This window comes from Melanerpes formicivorus, unplaced genomic scaffold (assembly GCF_026170545.1).
Source record: "Melanerpes formicivorus ecotype bairdi unplaced genomic scaffold, bMelFor1.0.p_v2 SCAF_8, whole genome shotgun sequence".
In the NCBI taxonomy this organism is placed as follows: domain Eukaryota; kingdom Metazoa; phylum Chordata; class Aves; order Piciformes; family Picidae; genus Melanerpes; species Melanerpes formicivorus.
This window is the reverse complement of record NW_027142360.1, coordinates 20,044,368-20,062,962: the sequence shown is the minus strand read 5'-3', so window position 1 is coordinate 20,062,962 and position 18,595 is coordinate 20,044,368. Positions and strand designations below refer to the sequence as shown.

The 18,595-nt window shown below is 51.1% G+C and overlaps 1 protein-coding gene across 2 annotated transcripts; it reads left to right on the top strand.

Annotated features, from left to right (window-relative positions):
* The first annotated feature begins 398 nt into the window (after positions 1-398).
* CBX6 (chromobox 6) lies at positions 399-18,124 on the top strand. 2 transcript variants are annotated; one of them, XM_068142468.1, is made up of 5 exons: positions 399-492; positions 660-703; positions 912-977; positions 1,191-1,257; positions 9,278-18,124. In XM_068142468.1, the coding sequence occupies exons 1-5, from the start codon at positions 424-426 to the stop codon at positions 10,196-10,198; spliced, it is 1,167 nt and encodes a 388-aa protein (XP_067998569.1). In that variant the 5' UTR covers positions 399-423; the 3' UTR covers positions 10,199-18,124. The 2 variants fall into 2 exon arrangements, with proteins under 2 accessions (XP_067998569.1, XP_067998568.1); XM_068142467.1 differs by having other exon boundaries at positions 9,224-18,124.
* Positions 18,125-18,595: the final 471 nt, after the last annotated feature.

Here is an 18,595-nt window from a genome sequence, read left to right as displayed (position 1 = left end):
ACCCGCTTCGGGCGGGAAGGTGCTCAGGCGGCGGGGGGCGCAGCAGCAACACCGCCGCCATGCCAAGGGTCTGCCTGGGCGGGCATCGCCTCCAGTTCCCCCAGCCAACCGCCCGCCCCCGGCCTCGAACGTTGTCCCTCGGGGTCCGGGCCGGAGGCTACCCCCTCACGAGAGCAGCCGCCAGCCTCCCGCCGCGCGGCCCCTTTAACGGCGGCGCCTGCGCGCGACCCCCTTCCCGTGGCAGCCGCCGTCCCACGGGGTAGGAGGGTCACGAGCGGCCGCGGCGGGAGGGGGCGCGCGGGCGTGCGCGAGCCGGCGGCGGCAGCACGAGGAGGGCGGGGCGGGGGTAGGGGGCGGGGCGGCGCTGGCGGGCGGGATTATTATGGGCTGTGGGCGCCGCCGCCGCCGCTGCTGAGGAGCAAGATGGAGCTGTCTGCAGTGGGGGAGCGCGTCTTCGCCGCCGAGTCCATCATCAAGCGGCGCATCCGAAAGGTGAGGGGCCGACCCGCTTCGGGGTGGCGGGGGAACGGCCGCAGAACAACCCATCCCTCTCCCGGCTCCTGGCTGCCGGGTCCCGGCTGCGCCACTGGCCGGCCCGCCGGACCCCCGCCTCACTCATCCGCCCCCCCCATCTCTCTTCTCTTCTCCGTGTGTTGCAGGGGCGCATCGAATACCTGGTGAAATGGAAAGGCTGGGCCATCAAGTGAGTGCATCCCGCCCAGGGGGCCCGTCGCCTGCCCCCGCCCGCGGGGCCGCCCTCGGGGCTGCGGGGGTGGGGGGGACGGGATGGGGTGGGATGGGAGTCCCTGCGTACAGCTGTGGACGTCTTCGGACTCTAATCCTTATGTTTGTCCTCCCCCCTCCCCGCAACCTCCCCCCCCCCCCGCCTCCGCTGCCTGCGCCTCTGTCAGGTACAGCACCTGGGAACCCGAGGAGAACATCCTGGACTCCCGCCTCATCGCCGCCTTCGAGCAGAAGTGAGTGCTCATCCCCCATCCCGGGCTGCGGGCTACAGCAGGTTTGGCTTGGGGTGGGAGAGCGGGAAAGGGTGTCCAGGCTACCCTCTTGTTTTCCTTTCCTTTCCTTTCCTTTCTTTATTTTTTTTTTTTTTAAAGAAGTCGTTTGTTTGTTTGTTTCTCTTTTTCCCTTTGGGAAAAGTTTTGATTTCTTAAAAAATTTGTCCCCTCAAGGGAACGAGAGCGTGAGCTGTATGGGCCCAAGAAGAGAGGACCTAAGCCTAAAACTTTTCTTCTGAAGGTAACTCTTATTTAAATAACTTAGATCTCCCTAAATGTCCCTCAAGCGTTGCTGGTACTTGCCCTTGGAAGGGCTGGACTTTCTAGTGGCTTGTGCCTGCTGCCTGGCTCTGGGAAGGTGGGGACAACTGGATGGGAAAGGGGCGGTGGGGGGGTAGAGAGAGGCAGAAGCGTGCGAGGGGAGCGTGCGTGTGCCCCAGCAGGACGGTCAGTGCACGCGGATGTGCACACCGAGGCTGCAATCTCGCTTGTTTTCAATATCCTCTCCCTCTTTACGGCCTTCTGCTGCCGCAGTGAAGACCTAGCCAGCCCCGCTCCCTCTTCCTTCAGCAGCCTATTCCATCCAGCCTCTGCCCTGCAACTTAGCTGCACGCTGAGCAATTGGGCAGCTGTGGCAGGGATCCTGCTGCCACTTGTGCTTCTCCAGTTGTGTTCAGCATGTGAGTGTTCCCTGGGAGTTTCACGGAGGGTTCATGTTTTGATCTGTGTACTGCAGGCTTGTTTTGCTTTTGCCCCTTATTTTTTTGGTTTGGCAGAGGGGGGAGGAGTGTTTCATCTCTACGTAGGATAGCAGATGAAGTTTCCAGTTCCTCTCTGATAGACCCAGCATCTCTGCAAGAAGGTGCAGTCCTTGCATCTCTGCTCATGGTGAAGAATGAGGAGCCCACTCCCCCCCCGCCTGTTTTTTATTTTCCCTAACGTTCTGTTTTTCAGTTAAGAAATCTGGGAGCTGTGTGACTGCTGTATAAGCTCTCTGGACTTAATGGTTTTCAGACAAAACTCCTTGCTTGGCACCCCTCTTGCCCCCCTTCCTCTCCAGCCATCTCAATCTCCGACTTCAAATGAGTGTCAAAGCAACACGCCTTTGTACGATTAAGACAAATGAGTGAGTTCACAGCTTCCCTGGTTTTGATCTAGCATAAAGCTGTGGAAGAGGCAGGGCAGACCCTGTGGTCAGGCATCACTATCACTAAGTCATCCCATGGCTTTGGGCAAGCCATTTAGCTTTTGTGTATGCTTCCCCATCTGTGAAACAGGTTAATACCTTCCTTTGCCTGACAGTGGTAGGAGCTTTACTCAAGTATGTGCAACATTTTAACTGTATGAGTACCAGGAAGAGTGGCGAGGGGGTAGGGTGTCACCTCTTCCCTCTTTTAGGAGGATATAACGAAGCACATGGAAGAAATGCAGGAACAGGCGTTTTCTGATGCCCCAAGTAAAACCCAGGGGACTGTGATAATCCTCGCAAAGTCCTGCTGATGGAACTGTCCTTCTCCTTCGTTGTCTTTTTCTCTGCTAACAGTTTTCTTTATGTGCAGGCTAAGAACTACAACCAGAACTGATACATGCCACCTCTTACTGCTTTATTCAGGGAAACTAGTCTAGTTGGGTTTTCTTTCTGGCAGTCATGCATTAAATGAAACCCTTGTGTTTAGGTTTCCAACAATGCAGAGGACTGCTTAAAGGGAAACCATCACCTTAAAATAGTTCTCTACTTGAATTAAAAAAATACTGGTATTTGTAACACCTGACATTGTTCAGAGTGGCAGAGAAGTGTTTATGCTGTGCTTTTGAAGTTACTGTGTGTAAGCAGTTTCTTTCCTTTTTGATTCTGACAGCGAGGTGGCAAAATCCATTGCCAGTTTTTCACTCATTTAAAAAAACAAAACCAACCCCCAAACTCAAAAATAAAACCCACTCGTTCCTCCTCTTCTTCCCTTGCCCTTTAAAACCCCCATAATCTTGGCACCTGAATTATTCAACAGCATCCTTTGAATCACGTCCCTGACACGTTTCTGTGGCGCATCTTCCTTCTGCCAGCTTCTCAAAACGCTACTGAAAACCTGTAGGTTTGTGGAGCTGGCTCCGTACTTTGTAGAGGATGGATCGCGATAGGGAACAAGATGAGCTCTCCTGAGGGCTGGTGCCACGTTGTGGGAGAGGCTGATGGGGCAGAGTGCTACCACTGCTGCTTGGTTTGCAGCTGTGGGAAACGTGGAGCTGCTGAAACTCTTGGTGTTCTGACTTGCCATTTTTCTGTGACTTCGGATCCTACCCTAAAAATAACACCCCAGGCCAGGCAGCAAGGAGTAACTCTATCTCAGCTAGCCCTATCTGAACTTGTTTGAGCTTTGTTCAAGCAAACTGCTAGCACCATAACTGTGTCTCAAAATGTGACAGAGACCAGTATGATAGTTTTTGTTGTACATATCTCTTCAGCAGAAGATGTGGATTCAACCTCTGCAGGAAGAGTAGGATTTGGTTCTGCCTCGCACGTTGCCAGCGATGTTTCTGGTTCTTTCAGACACAGAATTTCTTGCCAGTGAGAATTTCAGAAGCAGGAGAAGAAATTTGATTCTTGCATCCCAGAGGGACTTTTTGGAGTTGGCAGTTAGAACAATATTCTTTTTGATCTGTTAACTGAACAGATTAGGACTGGATGCAGTCATATTGAAACAAGTTTGGCCTAGGACTGCATTGCTATACTGGCTTGCCCTTGACTAGATGGCTTGCTAGGGATTTTCATTTGTATCAGTGCTTAAACCAGGGCTTCTGAGTATTCAGTAAGGCATTGAAGTAAGTGCCTCGATACACAGCTCAGTCCCCTGGCTCGTGTGGGTGTTCTAGTTTTCAGTTGGGGCTGGGTTTATCCTGGGATTAGATCTCAAAAGCTGCAGATAGGCATCCAGGGGGATTTGCAGAAAGCATTCCAGCAGGTTAGTGTCCCACGCTTTTGGGAAAGCTTTGAAAAGCTGCATCTTTGGCCACCTGCTGCCTTTTGTAAGCGAGGCTCCCATTGCTGAGAGCTAACACTTGCCCTTTCGATCAGACTGCAAAGGGCTTTGTAATACCACTACCAAGATGGCTGGTGTTGAAAGTGACCCCTGCAAACTTCAACTGCAAAGTTTCGGGCAGGAAATAGGTCTTTATCCATTGCATGCTAGGGGCAAACTTTCCCACAGCTGAGATCAAGCTTGGTGGGAGGTTGTAATTCTTGGGAGGCTGCTCATATGCTGCAAGCTTTGTGTTGAGCATATGGGAAGTGGAGCCCTTCATCTGAAATGAGCAGCGCTGTACATAAGGTTCTTACCTTACTGCTTGGGTGTCTGGAAGAAGCTGTCCTTGAGGACAGGCCCTCTAGCTGCAGGTCAGAATGGAAGCTGGTGTGAGGTTAGAAGGAGAAATAGTGTGTGCTGCACTGATCTTCCTTTTTCCCTGCTCAGTTTGCTCTTTATTTTGCTTTTCCCAGGGCACTCTGCTGTGTGGAATGCAAAACTTGCCAACTAATCTAATAAAGTCCAGTGAGTGCTATTAAGAGACAGAGCCCGATCTGCGAGCGCAGTGGGTAGCTAGCGAACACCCCTGCTCTCATGGTGGCTGTGAATACTAAGGTGAAAAGGCTGGGAAAGGTTAATGGGAAGGAAGAAATAAGGGAAAGCATAGTTAAAGGGGAGTCTTAGCAGGAGGGGGGAGAAGGGGCTGAGCAGTGTGGTTTTCTGTCACTTTGCCCTTCCTTGAACTCTGAAGTTGGAGTTGGGTTTCTTTTGATCTCCTCCCTGTTCGTAAATTATCCCCAAGCGGTTTGAAAACAGACCGTTCCCCTTTGTAGCATTTTGTTCCACATCCAGTAGGGAAACTTTAGTTTATGGCAGTGTTGCTTGGGAGAACTGTGCTATGAACTGGCTTGCTGTTGCCTTGTCACTTGGAAGACTGCAGAAGAAAGAGGGCAATAAAAAGGCAGAATGGCAGCCAAAAAGGGGGAAAGAAGAGCTCTTGCGAATGCTATTTGGAGCAAGGACTGTGGGAATGCAGGTGGAGAATAAAAGACAAAGCAGAACCAGTAATTTATGAGAGCGCAGCGCTGCTATGGTGCAGCAGTGCTGCTGGAAATTACTTGATTTTGAAATAATTAACTAGAAGTCTGTTGCCTTGCAAGGTCTTTTTTTTTTTCCCCCTCTTTTTTCTTTCTTTTTTCCCTTCCCAATGGCAGAGGGTTTGATACAATCAGGTAAAAGAGACTTTTCTAAGCACGTGGCCGTGTACGTGCTTGTGTGCCTCCGCGCGTTAAGGGAATGAATGAACAAATATGCTTGGTGGGCCTCAAGGGACATTTATGCAGAAATAGTAGGGAACAGGGGAGATAGACTAGTTCCCAGGGGCGATGAGGGAGAGCTGTGCAAGCTAAATAAAGGTGATACATATTCCAAAAGGGAAGAGGGGGAAGGGAAGCAGCCCTAGCAATTGGCTTGCTCTTGTGACCGAGTACTGCAGCAAGCCTCCAGAAGCTGCATCCTGATGTAGGCTGAGCTGTAAGCTGAGAGTGAATTACTTTGTATAGATGCTGAGTACCTCTTCAGCAGTGAGCAATTCCTGCAGGTGAAAACAGCAAACCCCAGAGAGGTAGTTTCCATTTGGAAAACTTCTGAGTTATGTAGCAAGCTGCAGTGACTTGGCTGGTAGGATTAAACAGGTTTGGTTTTCAAAGACCTTCTGATCATAGGGCTCATGAGTGTGACTGAATAATGGATCCGTGGCAGGCAGAAGTACATTTCCAACTGGCTGCTGAATCTTAGGCAAACCAGAGGTAGCAAGTTACTTAATGTAAAGCTGAAAGCAGGAAGAGAGCCCAGAAGGTGTGCTGTCTGCTGCAGAAAAGAGGCTTGAGTTTGCATAGCTGATGCCTGAATAAACCTGATCCTGTGGTAGGAATACTGAGCTTTGCAAGTGAGAGGGCTCTGGGGGCTTATCTTAGATAAAGCATCTGATACTATTTTTCTTGAAACCTTATATGGAAAAACAAGCTCAAGGTAAGCTGAATATTTGCATATTGCTCTTTGGAACTCATGTTGAAGCTGGTCACTGGGGTGTTTCACACGGTAATGAAACACTTGCAGGGGGACTGTTGGGTCCCAGCTTACCCTCTGTCTTAAAGATACGGTAAAAGAGACCAATGTTACATGTAGTCTACCTGGAGACTATTGAAAGTGGAGTGTAATAAGTATAGAGAGTTAGAAGCAGCTTCAGCCTTGAGAAAGTACACCAGAAGTAAATGGAAATATAAACACAGAGCAAGTAAAGGAGACCTAGTGGTTTTGGCACACTGGAAAAGTCCTAGCCATGGACCAAGGCTCTGTGCTAGCCACTGTAAGCATGAAACCAAGATATCTGTCAGAACGGGACCGGTACTGATTAATGTGCCCAGGCTGAGAAGGTACAATCAGCAGGTCTGTGGAAGCAGCTGGGCAAGTACCATCCCAGCATTACCATTTCTCATTTAACCTGGTTGATGGGAAGCTTTGCTGAGTGATTTCTAGGGTGTATGAGGTAACTGGGGTGTTTGTGACTGTCTCCCCCAGACATGGGGCAGGCTGCCTTCTTTCTCACACAGATGTCTGAAGGCAGCGCTGTGGGCAGGTGGCAATTAGACTTGACTCGGAGCAGAGTGGCATGGAGGGGGCAGAATTCCTCACTCCAAGGCATAATTACAGGGTAGGGGATTAATCTGGAAGACATGCAGTGTTGGCAGCAGGAGAGGCTCTGAAGGATGCCCATGTCTATCCACCGAAGCTGTGGATCAAGGATTTTTCCTGGTGCATCTGTCTGTGCCCTCTGCCTTGCTTCTCTTGTCTTCCGTTTTGGATGTGATGTTGTGTTGCTCTTCACTCTCAGCTGAGCAGTGGTAAACTCATGAGAATCCCAAATCCCAGGAGCAGCAACGCTGGAAGAACAGAGTTGTTAATTCGGGCTGTGCTGGTAGGTATGTCAGAAAGCAAGCCATGGTGTTTGCCATCTGCTTTAGAGGGACCACTGAAGAGAGAGAAAAAGAGCAGCTCTGGGTGTGCATCTGTCTGCTTGTGACCTCCTTGTGGGGCCTGCAGGGTCTCTTAAGCTGTGGAGTATTGGGATGGGAAGAGCTGATATGTGGTGTGGAGAGCTTGTCTGATACTGCTATGGTCCAGACTGTAGGATACCCAGAACAGGAACTAGTCAGGTGTCTGAACAGTTTGGAGCATGGAGGAGCAATGTGCAAGGCTGAGCAAAGAGAAACTAGCTGGAGACTGGGCATCCTGCTACAGCAGAGGACATGCTGGGGTTTGTGCTGGAGATGCTTCCCTCTTGCTAGGTGAAACAGCTCTGCACGGCCCAGGGATACCATGGACAGTGTGCTTGCCTTGGCAGTTGTGTTACTCATCCCTCTTTCTTTGTTAGTCAGCTAATACAAAGTCTAGAGTCCCTGGGTCAGATGAGACTTCAGGCTGTGTTTTCACATACAGCTGAGGAAGGAGGCCTAATCTTTGCAGTCCTTTTAAACCCAGGATCTAGTGTTACTGAGGGGCATCATCATCCAGCATCAGCCAGAGACAAACAAAATGTTTTCACATATCTGCTCGTTCAGGATCTTTTATGGTTCTTGTGGGGATCTCAGTGGGAGAAGGGTACTGGGTGACAGCAAAGCTCTGAGGACGTAGAGCCAGGGGGATGAGCTTATAGGGCAAGATGTGGTCTGGGCCCATCTCTTTGATCTGCTAGATCCCAGTCTTTACATGGACCTTTTTTTTCACAGGCATTTCTTTGATAAGAGGCATAGCTTGCAGGGTGGCAAAAGAGATGGTACTGGAGTGCTTAAGCTCTTAGCTGGCAAGAAGCCATCCCGGTCTTGGCCTGTGCTAGCAGGCAACGGGATGGAGAAGTTGGGGAGGAAAAGCAGTTGTCTTGTTCTAGCACTGCAGTTCTTGCTGTGCCCACGAGGTGGGGGAAGCTGCTTACTAGATGGGCACTCGCCTGGCCCCTTCAGGCCTGAGTCGCTTCTGCCTGTGACCACTGCTGAGAGGGAATAAGGAAAGGTATTTGTTTAAGGGGAGAGGTGCAGGTGGGTCACTGAGCTCAACATGCAAGTGTGCTCTGACAAAGTGTGACACAAGAACGTGCTCTGGGCCCACAGTGTCTTCAGGTCGTACTGCCTCAACTTACCAATGAAACTTGTTCCTGCTGGCAGAAAACATTCCTGTTTCTGGTGTGTGAACCAGGGCAGGTTTGGCACTATCTCAAATTACCAGAAGACTGTAGAAGTTTTGTACCCCTGTCCTGGTTTTCAGGGAGTGCTGGCACTGAGCTGATGTTGTCCCTCCTTTCTTAGTATTTTCCAACAAGTGGGGTGTTCAAGAGAGCAAGGTAATATCTTTATCTTTTGAGATGCAGTTAAACTTGAACTCCAGCTGGCATAGTCTCTGACTTTAAGTGTTGGACCTTACTCTCACAGCAGAGTAAGGAAACAACTTGGCTTGTGGTCTCTAATTAAAATTAAGCTTCAGATCTCTGCATTTCTTGTGTTTAGCTAAGATAGCTCTCAGACCACCCTCAACTGCCTCCATCTGTTTTCTTCAAGAACGCCTTCTACCACGGTTTCCAGAGCAGATGAGTCTGGTTGTGGGAAGGGAAGAGCAAATTAGATGTATTACCCTTCTTCTCCCCCCTTGCCTTGTGCTCATTTAGTAGAGGACCTAATACAGTCTCCTGGCTTGGGACTTGTATGCAGTTTCAGATGAGAACGCAACACCAACACCCCAGTGCCTAGGAGGATGCTTGGTTTGGTCAACAGCGGAGGGTTGTGCACATTTGCTGATGATGACTGAACCTTGGAAATTGTAAACTGTAACCCTGAAACATGGCTGGAGGGTGGCACTTTCCTTCTAGTGAAAATGTGTCAGCACAGGGACAGCCTAGGGCGTAATGAGCTGTCCCAAAAGGATCTAGACAGTGCCCTGTACTTGTATGGGGGCTGTGCTATAAGCCATCAACAGCCCATGGGTGTGTATGATGCATGCTTGTGATTAACGTGGGTATAAATGTGGTGTGGCATTGCTGGGAAGTGCTTGTCCCGAGGTGAACAATGCCCAGTTTAGGATTTGGCTGCACCTGGGCTGCCTCACTGATGCTGTTTTTTTTCTCTCCCCCCACCACCGCAGGCTCGGGCCCAAGCGGAGGCCCTCCACATTGGGGATGTACACTTTTCTGTCAAGCCTGGTTCTAGCACCTCCTCTCCCAAGCTCCACTCCAGCGCCGCAGTGCATCGGCTCAAAAAAGACATCCGGCGATGCCACCGCATGTCGCGGCGCCCCCTGCCTCGTCCGGACCCCCAGAACGGTGGGGGCGTGGGCGGTGGGGCTGGCATCCGTCCGCCCGTCTCGCCCTTCTCGGAGACCGTCCGCATCATCAACCGTAAGGTCAAACCCCGCGAGCCCAAGCGCAGCCGCATCATCCTCAACCTCAAAGTCATTGACAAAGGTGGGAAACCAGCCAACGGGGCGGGGGGCCTGGCCCGGCCCAAGATCCCCTCCAGAAACCGCGTCATCGGCAAGAGCAAAAAGTTCAGCGAGAGCGTGCTCCGCACCCAGATCCGCCACATGAAGTTTGGCAGCTTTTCGCTCTACAACAAGCCGTCCACTGCGCCTGCCCCGGCTCTGGAGGGCAAAGGGGAGGCTGAAGGCTCCCAGGCGGCCTCCTGCGGGCTCATTATGGGCTCCACCCCCTACGATGCTCCCAGCTCCAGCTCCTCAGGCTGCCCGTCGCCTGCCCCCCACTCCTCCTCTGACCCAGATGATTCCCCTCCGAAGCTGCTCCCCGAGACCCTCAGCCCAGCCATCCCCGACTGGCGCGAGTCAGAGGTCCTCGACCTCTCGATCCCACCCGAGTCGGCTGCCACCAGCAAGCGTTCTCCCTCAGGAGGCTGCAGTGGGGGGCAGACGCCCTCCTTGTCCCTCTCTTCTGACCCGGAGCAGGAGGCTGGCGACTGGCGTCCTGAGATGTCTCCATGCTCAAATGTGGTGGTCACAGATGTCACCAGCAACCTCCTCACTGTCACCATCAAGGAGTTCTGCAACGCGGAGGATTTTGAGAAGGTGGCGGCAGGCAGCAGTGGCAGCGGAGGTGGCAGCAAGTGAGCAGCCAGGTCCCCCGGCTCCAAGAGCCTGGGGGAAACTTTACCTGCAAGAAGTCTGGTGCGAATGGCTGTCCTTAGTTCTCTCCTTCTCCCCTTGGCTGTCCTTCTGCCCTAACTGCCACCCTTCCTCCTCCTTTCCTCCTGCCCACTCTCTCTTGCCTGGAGGCTGGAGTGTGTCAGTGGTGGGGAGCAAGGCCACCCAGCGTTCCTGGGTGTCGCTGCTTCTGGGAGGAGGCAGGGAAGGTTGTGGAGGGGCTGGGGAGTGGTTGTTTGTCCTTGAATGTGGTGTTGTCCAACGGGCGGTGGAGCCTTTGAGGATAAGGGATGGGTGAGTGTGTGTCTGTGGGAATGGTGGGGAAGGTGCTGCTCCTTCCCCTTCTGTCTTTGACAAAAACTGAAGAATTGCTCCAGACCCTTGATGGGAGGATGTAAGAGGATTGGAGCCCTTGCCCATGCCCCCCAAGCCTTCTCCCATAATGTGCATGCAGTCTCTTCCATTCCTATGTTTCCCCCTTTGTCACTAGTCTGATCCTGCCATCCTCTCCCTTCTTGGCATGGGGCCTGGATCTGCCCTCTCCTCTGCTGTCCTCTTGGCAGTTGCTGATCCAGACGTCCCCAGAGCAAGGAAGAGAGTGGCAGGTGAAGCACCATGCTTGGAAGGTGCTTGAGACAAAGCAGGGGTGATGGGGGGTGCCCCATGCACCATACACCCCATACTTGCTTCCCTTTGACTATTGGTGCTACCTTGGCAGTTGTATGGGCCCTTTCAGGTGCCCTGATCCCACATCCTCTTCCTCTTCTGCATCTTCCAATTTATTCAGCTCTGCAAGGGGAAGGGAAGAAAAGGGGAGTCAGATTCTGGCCCAGATCTTTCTCCTGGTGTTCATCACTTGCACTTGCTTGGGGGAGAGGGCATTAAATGCCCTTCCCCAGCCTACCCGTGGTGGAAGTGAGGGTGAGCTGTGCATCCATCCATCAGTTTGGGGGAAGATGTGCCGACAGCGTGATGCTGCCTCCACCTGGCGAGGCTGGCCTCCTCTGTGGGTATAAACTTCCCCAGGCTCCTGCTCCCCACTGTACCCTTGGGAGGAGAGAAGGATGAATGCTAAGGCAGGTCATTTGCTCTTCTGACTTCCTTCATTCTCTTGCTCTCCTTTCCCTGTGGTGGATGGCCTGGAAAATGGCTCCCCTCTGTCTTTTCAGCATCTGAAGCAGCCCTTACAACTGTCAACCAAAGGTGCTAATAAGAAACACCTGTCTTTCTCACATTGTATGCATGTGTACAAGATCTTTTCCCTCAGAGCTCCTGCGAGCTGATCTAGAATTCCTTCTCTTCACCCCTAGCAAGTAGGAACAAGCAAGACCACAGCTTGCTGTTCTTTACCCACAGCTCCCCCTGACCCGAAGCACCCTTGTTCACATAAAAAAGTAAGCTCTCTTTTGCCTGCCATTTCTGGCTTGCTCCATTTCTGTGTGGTTCTGAAGCTTCACAGTGAGGTGCCCTTCTTTTGCTCTCCCTTCTTCCCCTACAGGACTCAGCCTGTAGGGGCAAGGAAAGGTGCTGATAATTGGTGGGAGAGCCTCACTCTCTCAGCCCTGTCCCTGCTATCCAGGATGGGGCAGAGGTGTCACTTCTACATAACATGCTGCAGAGGTCAAAAGGGTGGAAAAAATTCCCCGTGCCAGGGCTCACCTACTGACAAACCTGCCCTGGGCGGGTGAACACAAGTGGAATTGGCCCCTCTGGTGCTTCCACAGGAGGATGCTCAGGAGCTGCTGGCTCTGAGGAGTGCTCTTGTGGAGTAGTGATTTTGTGGTTGCAGTGGTCTGAGGGTAGAAGGGAGGCAGTTTGTGGAAGGGAGGTAACATTTGTCTGCCCAAGGCACATTGTTGGAGTGGTAGAGAGATGGACCAGCTTCTGACCTTAATTAGGGCTTCTGTGCCCAGAGCTGGTCTCTCTCTTCCTCCAGTGCCCACAGTGGTGTAATAACATCTTTGATGCCCTCCTCACAAGCCTTGTCTCACAGCGGGTGGCATTCAGAGTGGTGGGACACAGTGAATTCACCCCAGCTGTGGTTGGGTGTCTTGCACAGACAGTCTGAGGGGAATTCCAGGTGCTGTTCTAGGTGCACCACCCTTTGTACACCTCTCTTTTTTTCTTTCCGTGGTTAAAGAGCTTAGTGGACTCTTTGGGGGTATGGTTTCATTCACAGCTGAAGCTAGGGGTAGGGAGAAAGACTTCTCTAATCCATTCACCAAGCTAAGGCTTCCTATAACTTGTTGGACTCGTGTGTGTGTCTGTATTAATACCTGCCTGTATTTTTTGTGTCTCTAGTTTCTTTTGCATCTTTCCTGTGCCTGGCACACCGGGGGATCCCTTATTTTAGCATAGCCTATCCATTGGACTGCAGCTTCAAAGATGAGCAGTTTGTAGGCATAGGGAAAAGCTTTTCCTTAGGGAAACAGTGAGGAGATTCTTCTTTGTCTCCCTCTTACCCTTCTCAACAAGAACTATTCTGTGGCTGTGGGCTAAGAGGAGCTTCTTTATGGGGTGGACGCAAACTGGCCAGTCACTTTAGGTTGTTGAGTTACTGTTTGGTGTGTATGTGGTGATGTGTTTTGCTTTGTGGTATTGAGGTTCTGAAAAAAAATAAATGAAGCATTTAAGTGGGAGATAAAAGGGAACTTTAATAGGAAACTTTTGATGTATTTTGGCCAAGGTGTGTTTGCTTGGCAGAATTCTTTTCCCTGGTGTCTCTTGTATGGTGTTCTTTGGGGGCAGGGGACAGGAACTGATTAATCAAAGGGGTTTTGCCTTTCCCCAGAGCGACAAGCAAAGGAACTGTCTGTGAAGAGCAGAACAGTGGGTCATGGTAGGGGTGCTTTGTGAGGACCTTCTTGCTATGATGAGGAGACTTGTGGCAGAGGAATTTGTGTGGTAGATCCTCTTTGTAGAAGAAGAAAGGAGTAGGATCTGGCTTGGCTTACAGACACAGCTCGACTGCTTGCGTGACAAATCCCTCCCTGGATGGGTCGGTCACCAGGTGGGAACCAAACCCTGAACCTCTGGATCTGAAGTGAGGATCCTGTGCTGTTTTGACTCACTCAGAACAGTAGGTTTTTGCTATCTCAGAACACTGCTGCAGCCTCAAGTGCACGAGCCACTCGAGGCTGACCAGCCTGCCTTCGTATTCACGTGGGTTACGCTCATCCTCCTGAATTTTTGCCCTTTCTCCTTCGTGGAGATGGGATAGAAGATCCATCCCTGCCCTTTAAAAAAGGACATGGGGTTGAGGGAGGAGTTTATTTGAAAGTATCCCCTTCCCTTCCCTGTAACTCCTAGGAGGAAAAAAAAAAAAAAGAAAAGAAAAGAAGAAAAAAAAAAAGGCAAAAAAAAAATTAATCAAAACCAGGGAAATATTCTCTGTGTCTGTGCCATGTTTGTTCTCTTGTCGTGTTTTTAGAGGAGATTTTATGATGGAGTGGAAAAAGTGAAATGATTAGTTTTGCATAAAAAAATTTAAAAAAAGAAAAGCTTAAAAAAAAAAAAAAAGTTTCTACAGGGAGAGAGAGAGAGAGAGAGAGTTTAAAAATGAATAATAAATGCAGTGATTGCACAAACTGTAGTGGTATTAGGTGGTCCTTAGAGAAGAGAGTATTTTGTAGTATCGAAGCATGTGTGTCTGGGCTGGTGTTTGGCTTGCTTGAACTGGAGGGAAAGGTATTCTGGGACTAAGCAGCAATCTCTCAGCTGAAAAGGCAAGTTGTATTTTGGAGAAACCCTGTCTACACACCCTTTCCCCTCCTTGCCTCCCAAGTGTTGGAGTGAGTTCCCTTCCCTCCCGTACCACCTCCTCCTGTGAGCTAAGGTAGAGCCTCCGAGTGGTTTTCCAGCCAAACAGCCCTCGGAAATGGCCAATTGCATTCTGCCAGAACGTGGATCAGGCCCCAGCGTGGAAACAGTTGAGTTCCTTTGCATGCACAGCAAGCTGCTAATACTTGGGGTTGGCATGTACCTTTCCTGCCAAGTCACTTCTCTTTTCCCCCTCACACATCCAAGCAGGATTGAGCATGGTGGGCTTATCTCCTGGGAAGCAGATAAGCTTCCCCTCCATAGGGTCTCTTAGCATCTTCCAGTGTTTGATGGGGAGTGGCATTGTTCTGTACAGGATTCCCCACATCAGGACAGAGAACTGAGATAGTCCAGTGTCCCATCTCTGACAGCAGTGGAGTCTTCAGAGGCAGATGAGGGAGCTGCCTTGCCTGCTCTGAAGGTGTTGCCAAGTGAGGCACGCACTCTTTTTTAGGCTAGCAAATGCTCAAGGTTTTGGGGAGGGGAGAGGAACACCTCGATGGAACTGTGCTTGAGTAGAGTTGCTGCCTTCTGCTTTGGCTTCCTGTGGGGTGGTGGCATGAACATTCCTTCAAAGTGAGGAGGCAGCTCTTGTGTGCTGTGTTCTCCATCCAAGATGTCTCTGCTGGGCATTCATCTGGTGCGTGGGAGTGACTGCAGGGAAGAAGGAAGCTGCCAGATGTTGGTGTCTGAACAGAAGGTGGCAGGCAGGAGACGCCAGGACAGCTTTTCTTGTCTGGACTTCTCGGGTATCCTTGGCTTTTCAGTGGCAGGTGCCTCCCATAGCCTGAGCTGCTCTTGGGAACTTCTCTCTCTGCCCGTCGAGCTCAGTCAGTGCTTCCTATAGCCTTCAGCTTGGAGTGGCAGCCTTCTGTCCTGTGCTCTCTTGCCAAGCAGAGCAGGACTGGGGAGGCGTGAAGCTAATGAGATGCAAGCTCCTTTTGGGGTGGAAAACAGAGAAACAGAGTGTGGTGAGCAGGCCCAGCTGTGGTGAGCCACTGCTTCCTTTCTGTTTCCAAAAGAGAAAAGGAGCGTTCCTCTGCGTCTCCCCTTAACGCAGTTCCCAGGGAACCCCCAACCAGCCACAGTCCTGCTTTTTACCAGGTAGGAGCTGTCTCTGAGCTGAGTCTTCCTAGGGATTTCACTCCCTTTCCCAGCCCCTCTTTATAGAGGAGGTTTTGGCAGCTCCCAGCCTTTGGAGATGATCACTTTCCTGGGGACCTGCTGGCCGAAAGAGGTTGCTGTGCTAAAGGAAGGTGTCCTGAGTCCCCCATGCCTCTGCCTACCCCGGGTTGTGGCATTAGTAGGGCTTCTCGGGAGCAGGTCCTTCTTCCCAGGGAGGTGTAACAAACCTGGAGTATGTGTCTGGCTAAGTGGTTCTTTTTCTCCTTGCCTCCTTTCCCACCTTCCAACCAGACCTTTTCATCCTTGCCTGGCGCATCCTTTTACTCCAGTATCGCTTGCTTTTGCTGCGTTTCCCCCTTGCCCAATAACCATGCAAGAGCTGGGATCTTAGTTACTTTTATAGATAAATAGATAAATATAAAAGCAACCCTCTCCTCTTTCCCCGTCTCACCGCCCCCTGTGCGCAGCCTTCCTGCTCTCCCTTCTGAAGGTGGTGTGCTGTCGAGGGTTAATCTGGGACCGGGGATTTGGTGCCTCCTGGGTTCTGTTCCTTCGTGGTTTGCCGTGGCCTTTCTGCCAGCTGTGTCACTGCCCTGTGCCTCTGTCTCCCTCGGGTGAAGGTGGGTGGAGGGGACCATCCTGGTGAGGGTGCTGGCAGCCTGACTCCTGCGGCATTTGCACAGAGCCAGAGGAGTGCTGAGTTCTGCTTCAGAAATCCCCCCTCTCCCTGTCCATGCTTCCTTCTCTAGGTAACTCCAGGAAGTATCTTCATTTCATCAGTGATTTGGGGTTGAGAAAATAAATGGCTTTGGTTTATTCTTCTGGTTTTAGGTCCCTCCCTGGAGTGCATTGTGCATGGTTTCTTTTTCAGGGGTGTAGATGGGAGGAGATGTTTGAGTCTATCTCCATCCTCACCTTTGGCCTTCCATCCATTATTTCTCTATCAGTGTTGCCCTGTGTCAGGCTGGCATGGTTAGCAGGGCTTGCACCCTTGTCTGTGCAGGGTCAACAGCCTGCAGCTTAGTATGTGTTCTGTGTGGTGCATCTGAGCTGCCCTATGTCCCTCCTGCCTTGCTTGTAAATATGGCACAGGGCTCAAAGTTCTTTCCCTCTTTTAAATTTCTCCGTGGTGTGAAGGGAGGTGCAGTCAATTTGCCCCTCCCATGGTGGGTTGCCTGGGGCAGCTCTTTTGTCCCTTCCAGCTTCTCTGTGGTGGGAAATGACATGTCCCCAGGACTATACAAAAGTACAGTCCTTGGAGTAAGAGTCCCACCACCTCGAGTGAGTGCTGTGCTTTGAGCCCTCTCCCTCCAGGCACCCACTGAGCTCTGGCAGACACAGTGCCAGTGTGGCAGGAAGGAGTGGGGACATCCTCTGAGCTCCCAGGCTGGGTGGAGCAGGGGGAGGGGCATCAAGCACCGTGTTGCAGCACAGGGGAGAAGCAAGGTGACAGAAGAGCAACTAGATGCAGACAGGGTGATGCCAGCTTCAGGAGTGGCTCAGAAACCCTATCTGGCAGGAGAGAAGGGGCATGGTCAGGAAGAGCAGATGAAGTGTTCATTCCTGTTGCAGGGCCCCATTCTTGACTTCATTCCTTGTTCAGCTGAGCACTTGGAGCTTGCACTAAACCGCAGGAATGTGGTTGGGTGCCTCAAAGCACTTTGTGGGGCTTTGGGGCTGTGTAGGACTAACAGTACCCATATGTGCCCCTGAGCAGCCCCTAGGCTGCACCCTGCTCTCTAGGGATGCTGAAGGTTTTTCCTTCCAGGCAGAGCAGCAGGCAGGTCGCTCTTTAGCTGTCCTGGAGGGAGCCTTCTGCTTCAAGCCCCCCAGCTGCAAAGGCAGAAGTAATCTTAGGTCAAGTTATCAAACAGAACAACAAGAAGAATGAATTCTTTGTGATGACTTTAGTAGTCATGCCCAAGCTAATCAACTCAGTGTGCTGCCCTCACCTCCTCTCCTCTCCCCTGCCATTAAGCCTTCTACGTTCCTTAAGAAAGTGGACTCTCTATTTTGGGATATCTCTTCCCCCTCTCTCCATTTGTTTTCTTTTTGGATAGAAAGTTGTCCGCTGGTGGTGGAGGACAGGGGCCTGCCCGATCCGTTCCTTCCTTTCACCTTCCCCAGTGCCAAGCTTAGGCTCAAAGTCCTGCAGATTCCTGCAAACACTGAACTTCAAGCAGGCAAGTTACCCCCCTGAGCTCTGCGGTACCTGAGTGCTTCACCTCCTGCCTGTGCTTGAGTTTTGGCAGCATCAGAGCCTTACCCTTTCTCTTAGAGAAGGTCAGTCCTAACTCCTAGAGTGCTGATGGTTCTGGTGTGACCCTTCTGTATCTTTTCTTTCCCCTCACTTGGCATATAGAGTGAAGGTGGCAAGTTCTTGGTTTGGTTTGGTTTTCTTTTTAATTTAAAATAAACCTAAGTATGTATCTTGTACTGTTTTTATTTGGGGGGGGGAGGGGAAGGCATTTAAGGATTGTGCACGGATGAATTGTATATCTATCTATATTTTTTTTGGGGGGGGATGGTTGTCTTGCAATTTCATTTTAAATAGTGTTTGTTCAGAGTTTGGTTTGTCTTTGGGGGTTTGGTTTTGGTTTTTTTTCTGTTAGGTTTTTTGGGGGGTTTGGTTGGGGTTGTTTTTTTGTTGTTGCTGTTGTTGTTGTTTTCAATCCAGTTCCCAGCTGGCTAAACTCTGTCTAGAGTGGATGGGTGGGAGGCATAGTGACTGGAGGGGTGATTGAATCGCCCCTTCCCCTGGCACTTCTCACAAGAGAATGGTTTGCTCCAGGTTTTGGGGGTGGGGGTTGTGCTAATTACTCTCGTATTCTTGTACATTTTGTTCTTTCTGCTGCTCTTGAATATTGTATCAATGCCAGAAATGGGGAGTTAAAAATGAAAGATAATAAAAGCTAAAAATTAACCCCAATAAATTGTTACATTCCAAAACCTCTTTTCTCCTGCTCCTTGCTTGGGGGGTGTGGGGGTGTGACCTGCTCTGCCTCTCAGCTGCAGAGCTGCGAGTGGGGATGTTGAAACACCAGTCCTCAGCCAGCACTGATCAGCTCTGCAGTTGAACGTGAAAATGCTTAGCACCTTCTCCCGGACTGTGGGTCAGGTCTGGTTGGAGTCTCCAGACTCTTTTGGACACTGAGAAGCTCCAGCAAAGATAGAATTGTAGAATGGTGCAGGCTGGAAGAGACTTCTGATGGTCATCCAGTCCAACCTGCCTGCAGTCAGCAGGGGCATCCTCAACTTGCCCAGGTTGCCCAGGGCCTTGTCGATACTCACCTTGAATATCTCCAGCGAAGGGGCCTCAACCAACTCCTTGGGCAACCTGTTCCAGTGTTCCACCACCCTCATAGTGAGGAACATTTTCCTGATAGCAAGGGAGCCCTCTCCTGTAACACTGAGGGAAGC

Excerpts from the sequence above, each read along its gene's own strand:
- CBX6 (XM_068142467.1), top strand. The coding sequence starts at position 424 with ATGGAGCTGTCTGCAGTGGGGGAGCGCGTCTTCGCCGCCGAGTCCATC. Across the intron at positions 493-659 it reads TCAAGCGGCGCATCCGAAAG|GGGCGCATCGAATACCTGGT; the intron begins GTGAGGGGCCGA and ends CGTGTGTTGCAG. Across the intron at positions 978-1,190 it reads ATCGCCGCCTTCGAGCAGAA|GGAACGAGAGCGTGAGCTGT; the intron begins GTGAGTGCTCAT and ends TGTCCCCTCAAG.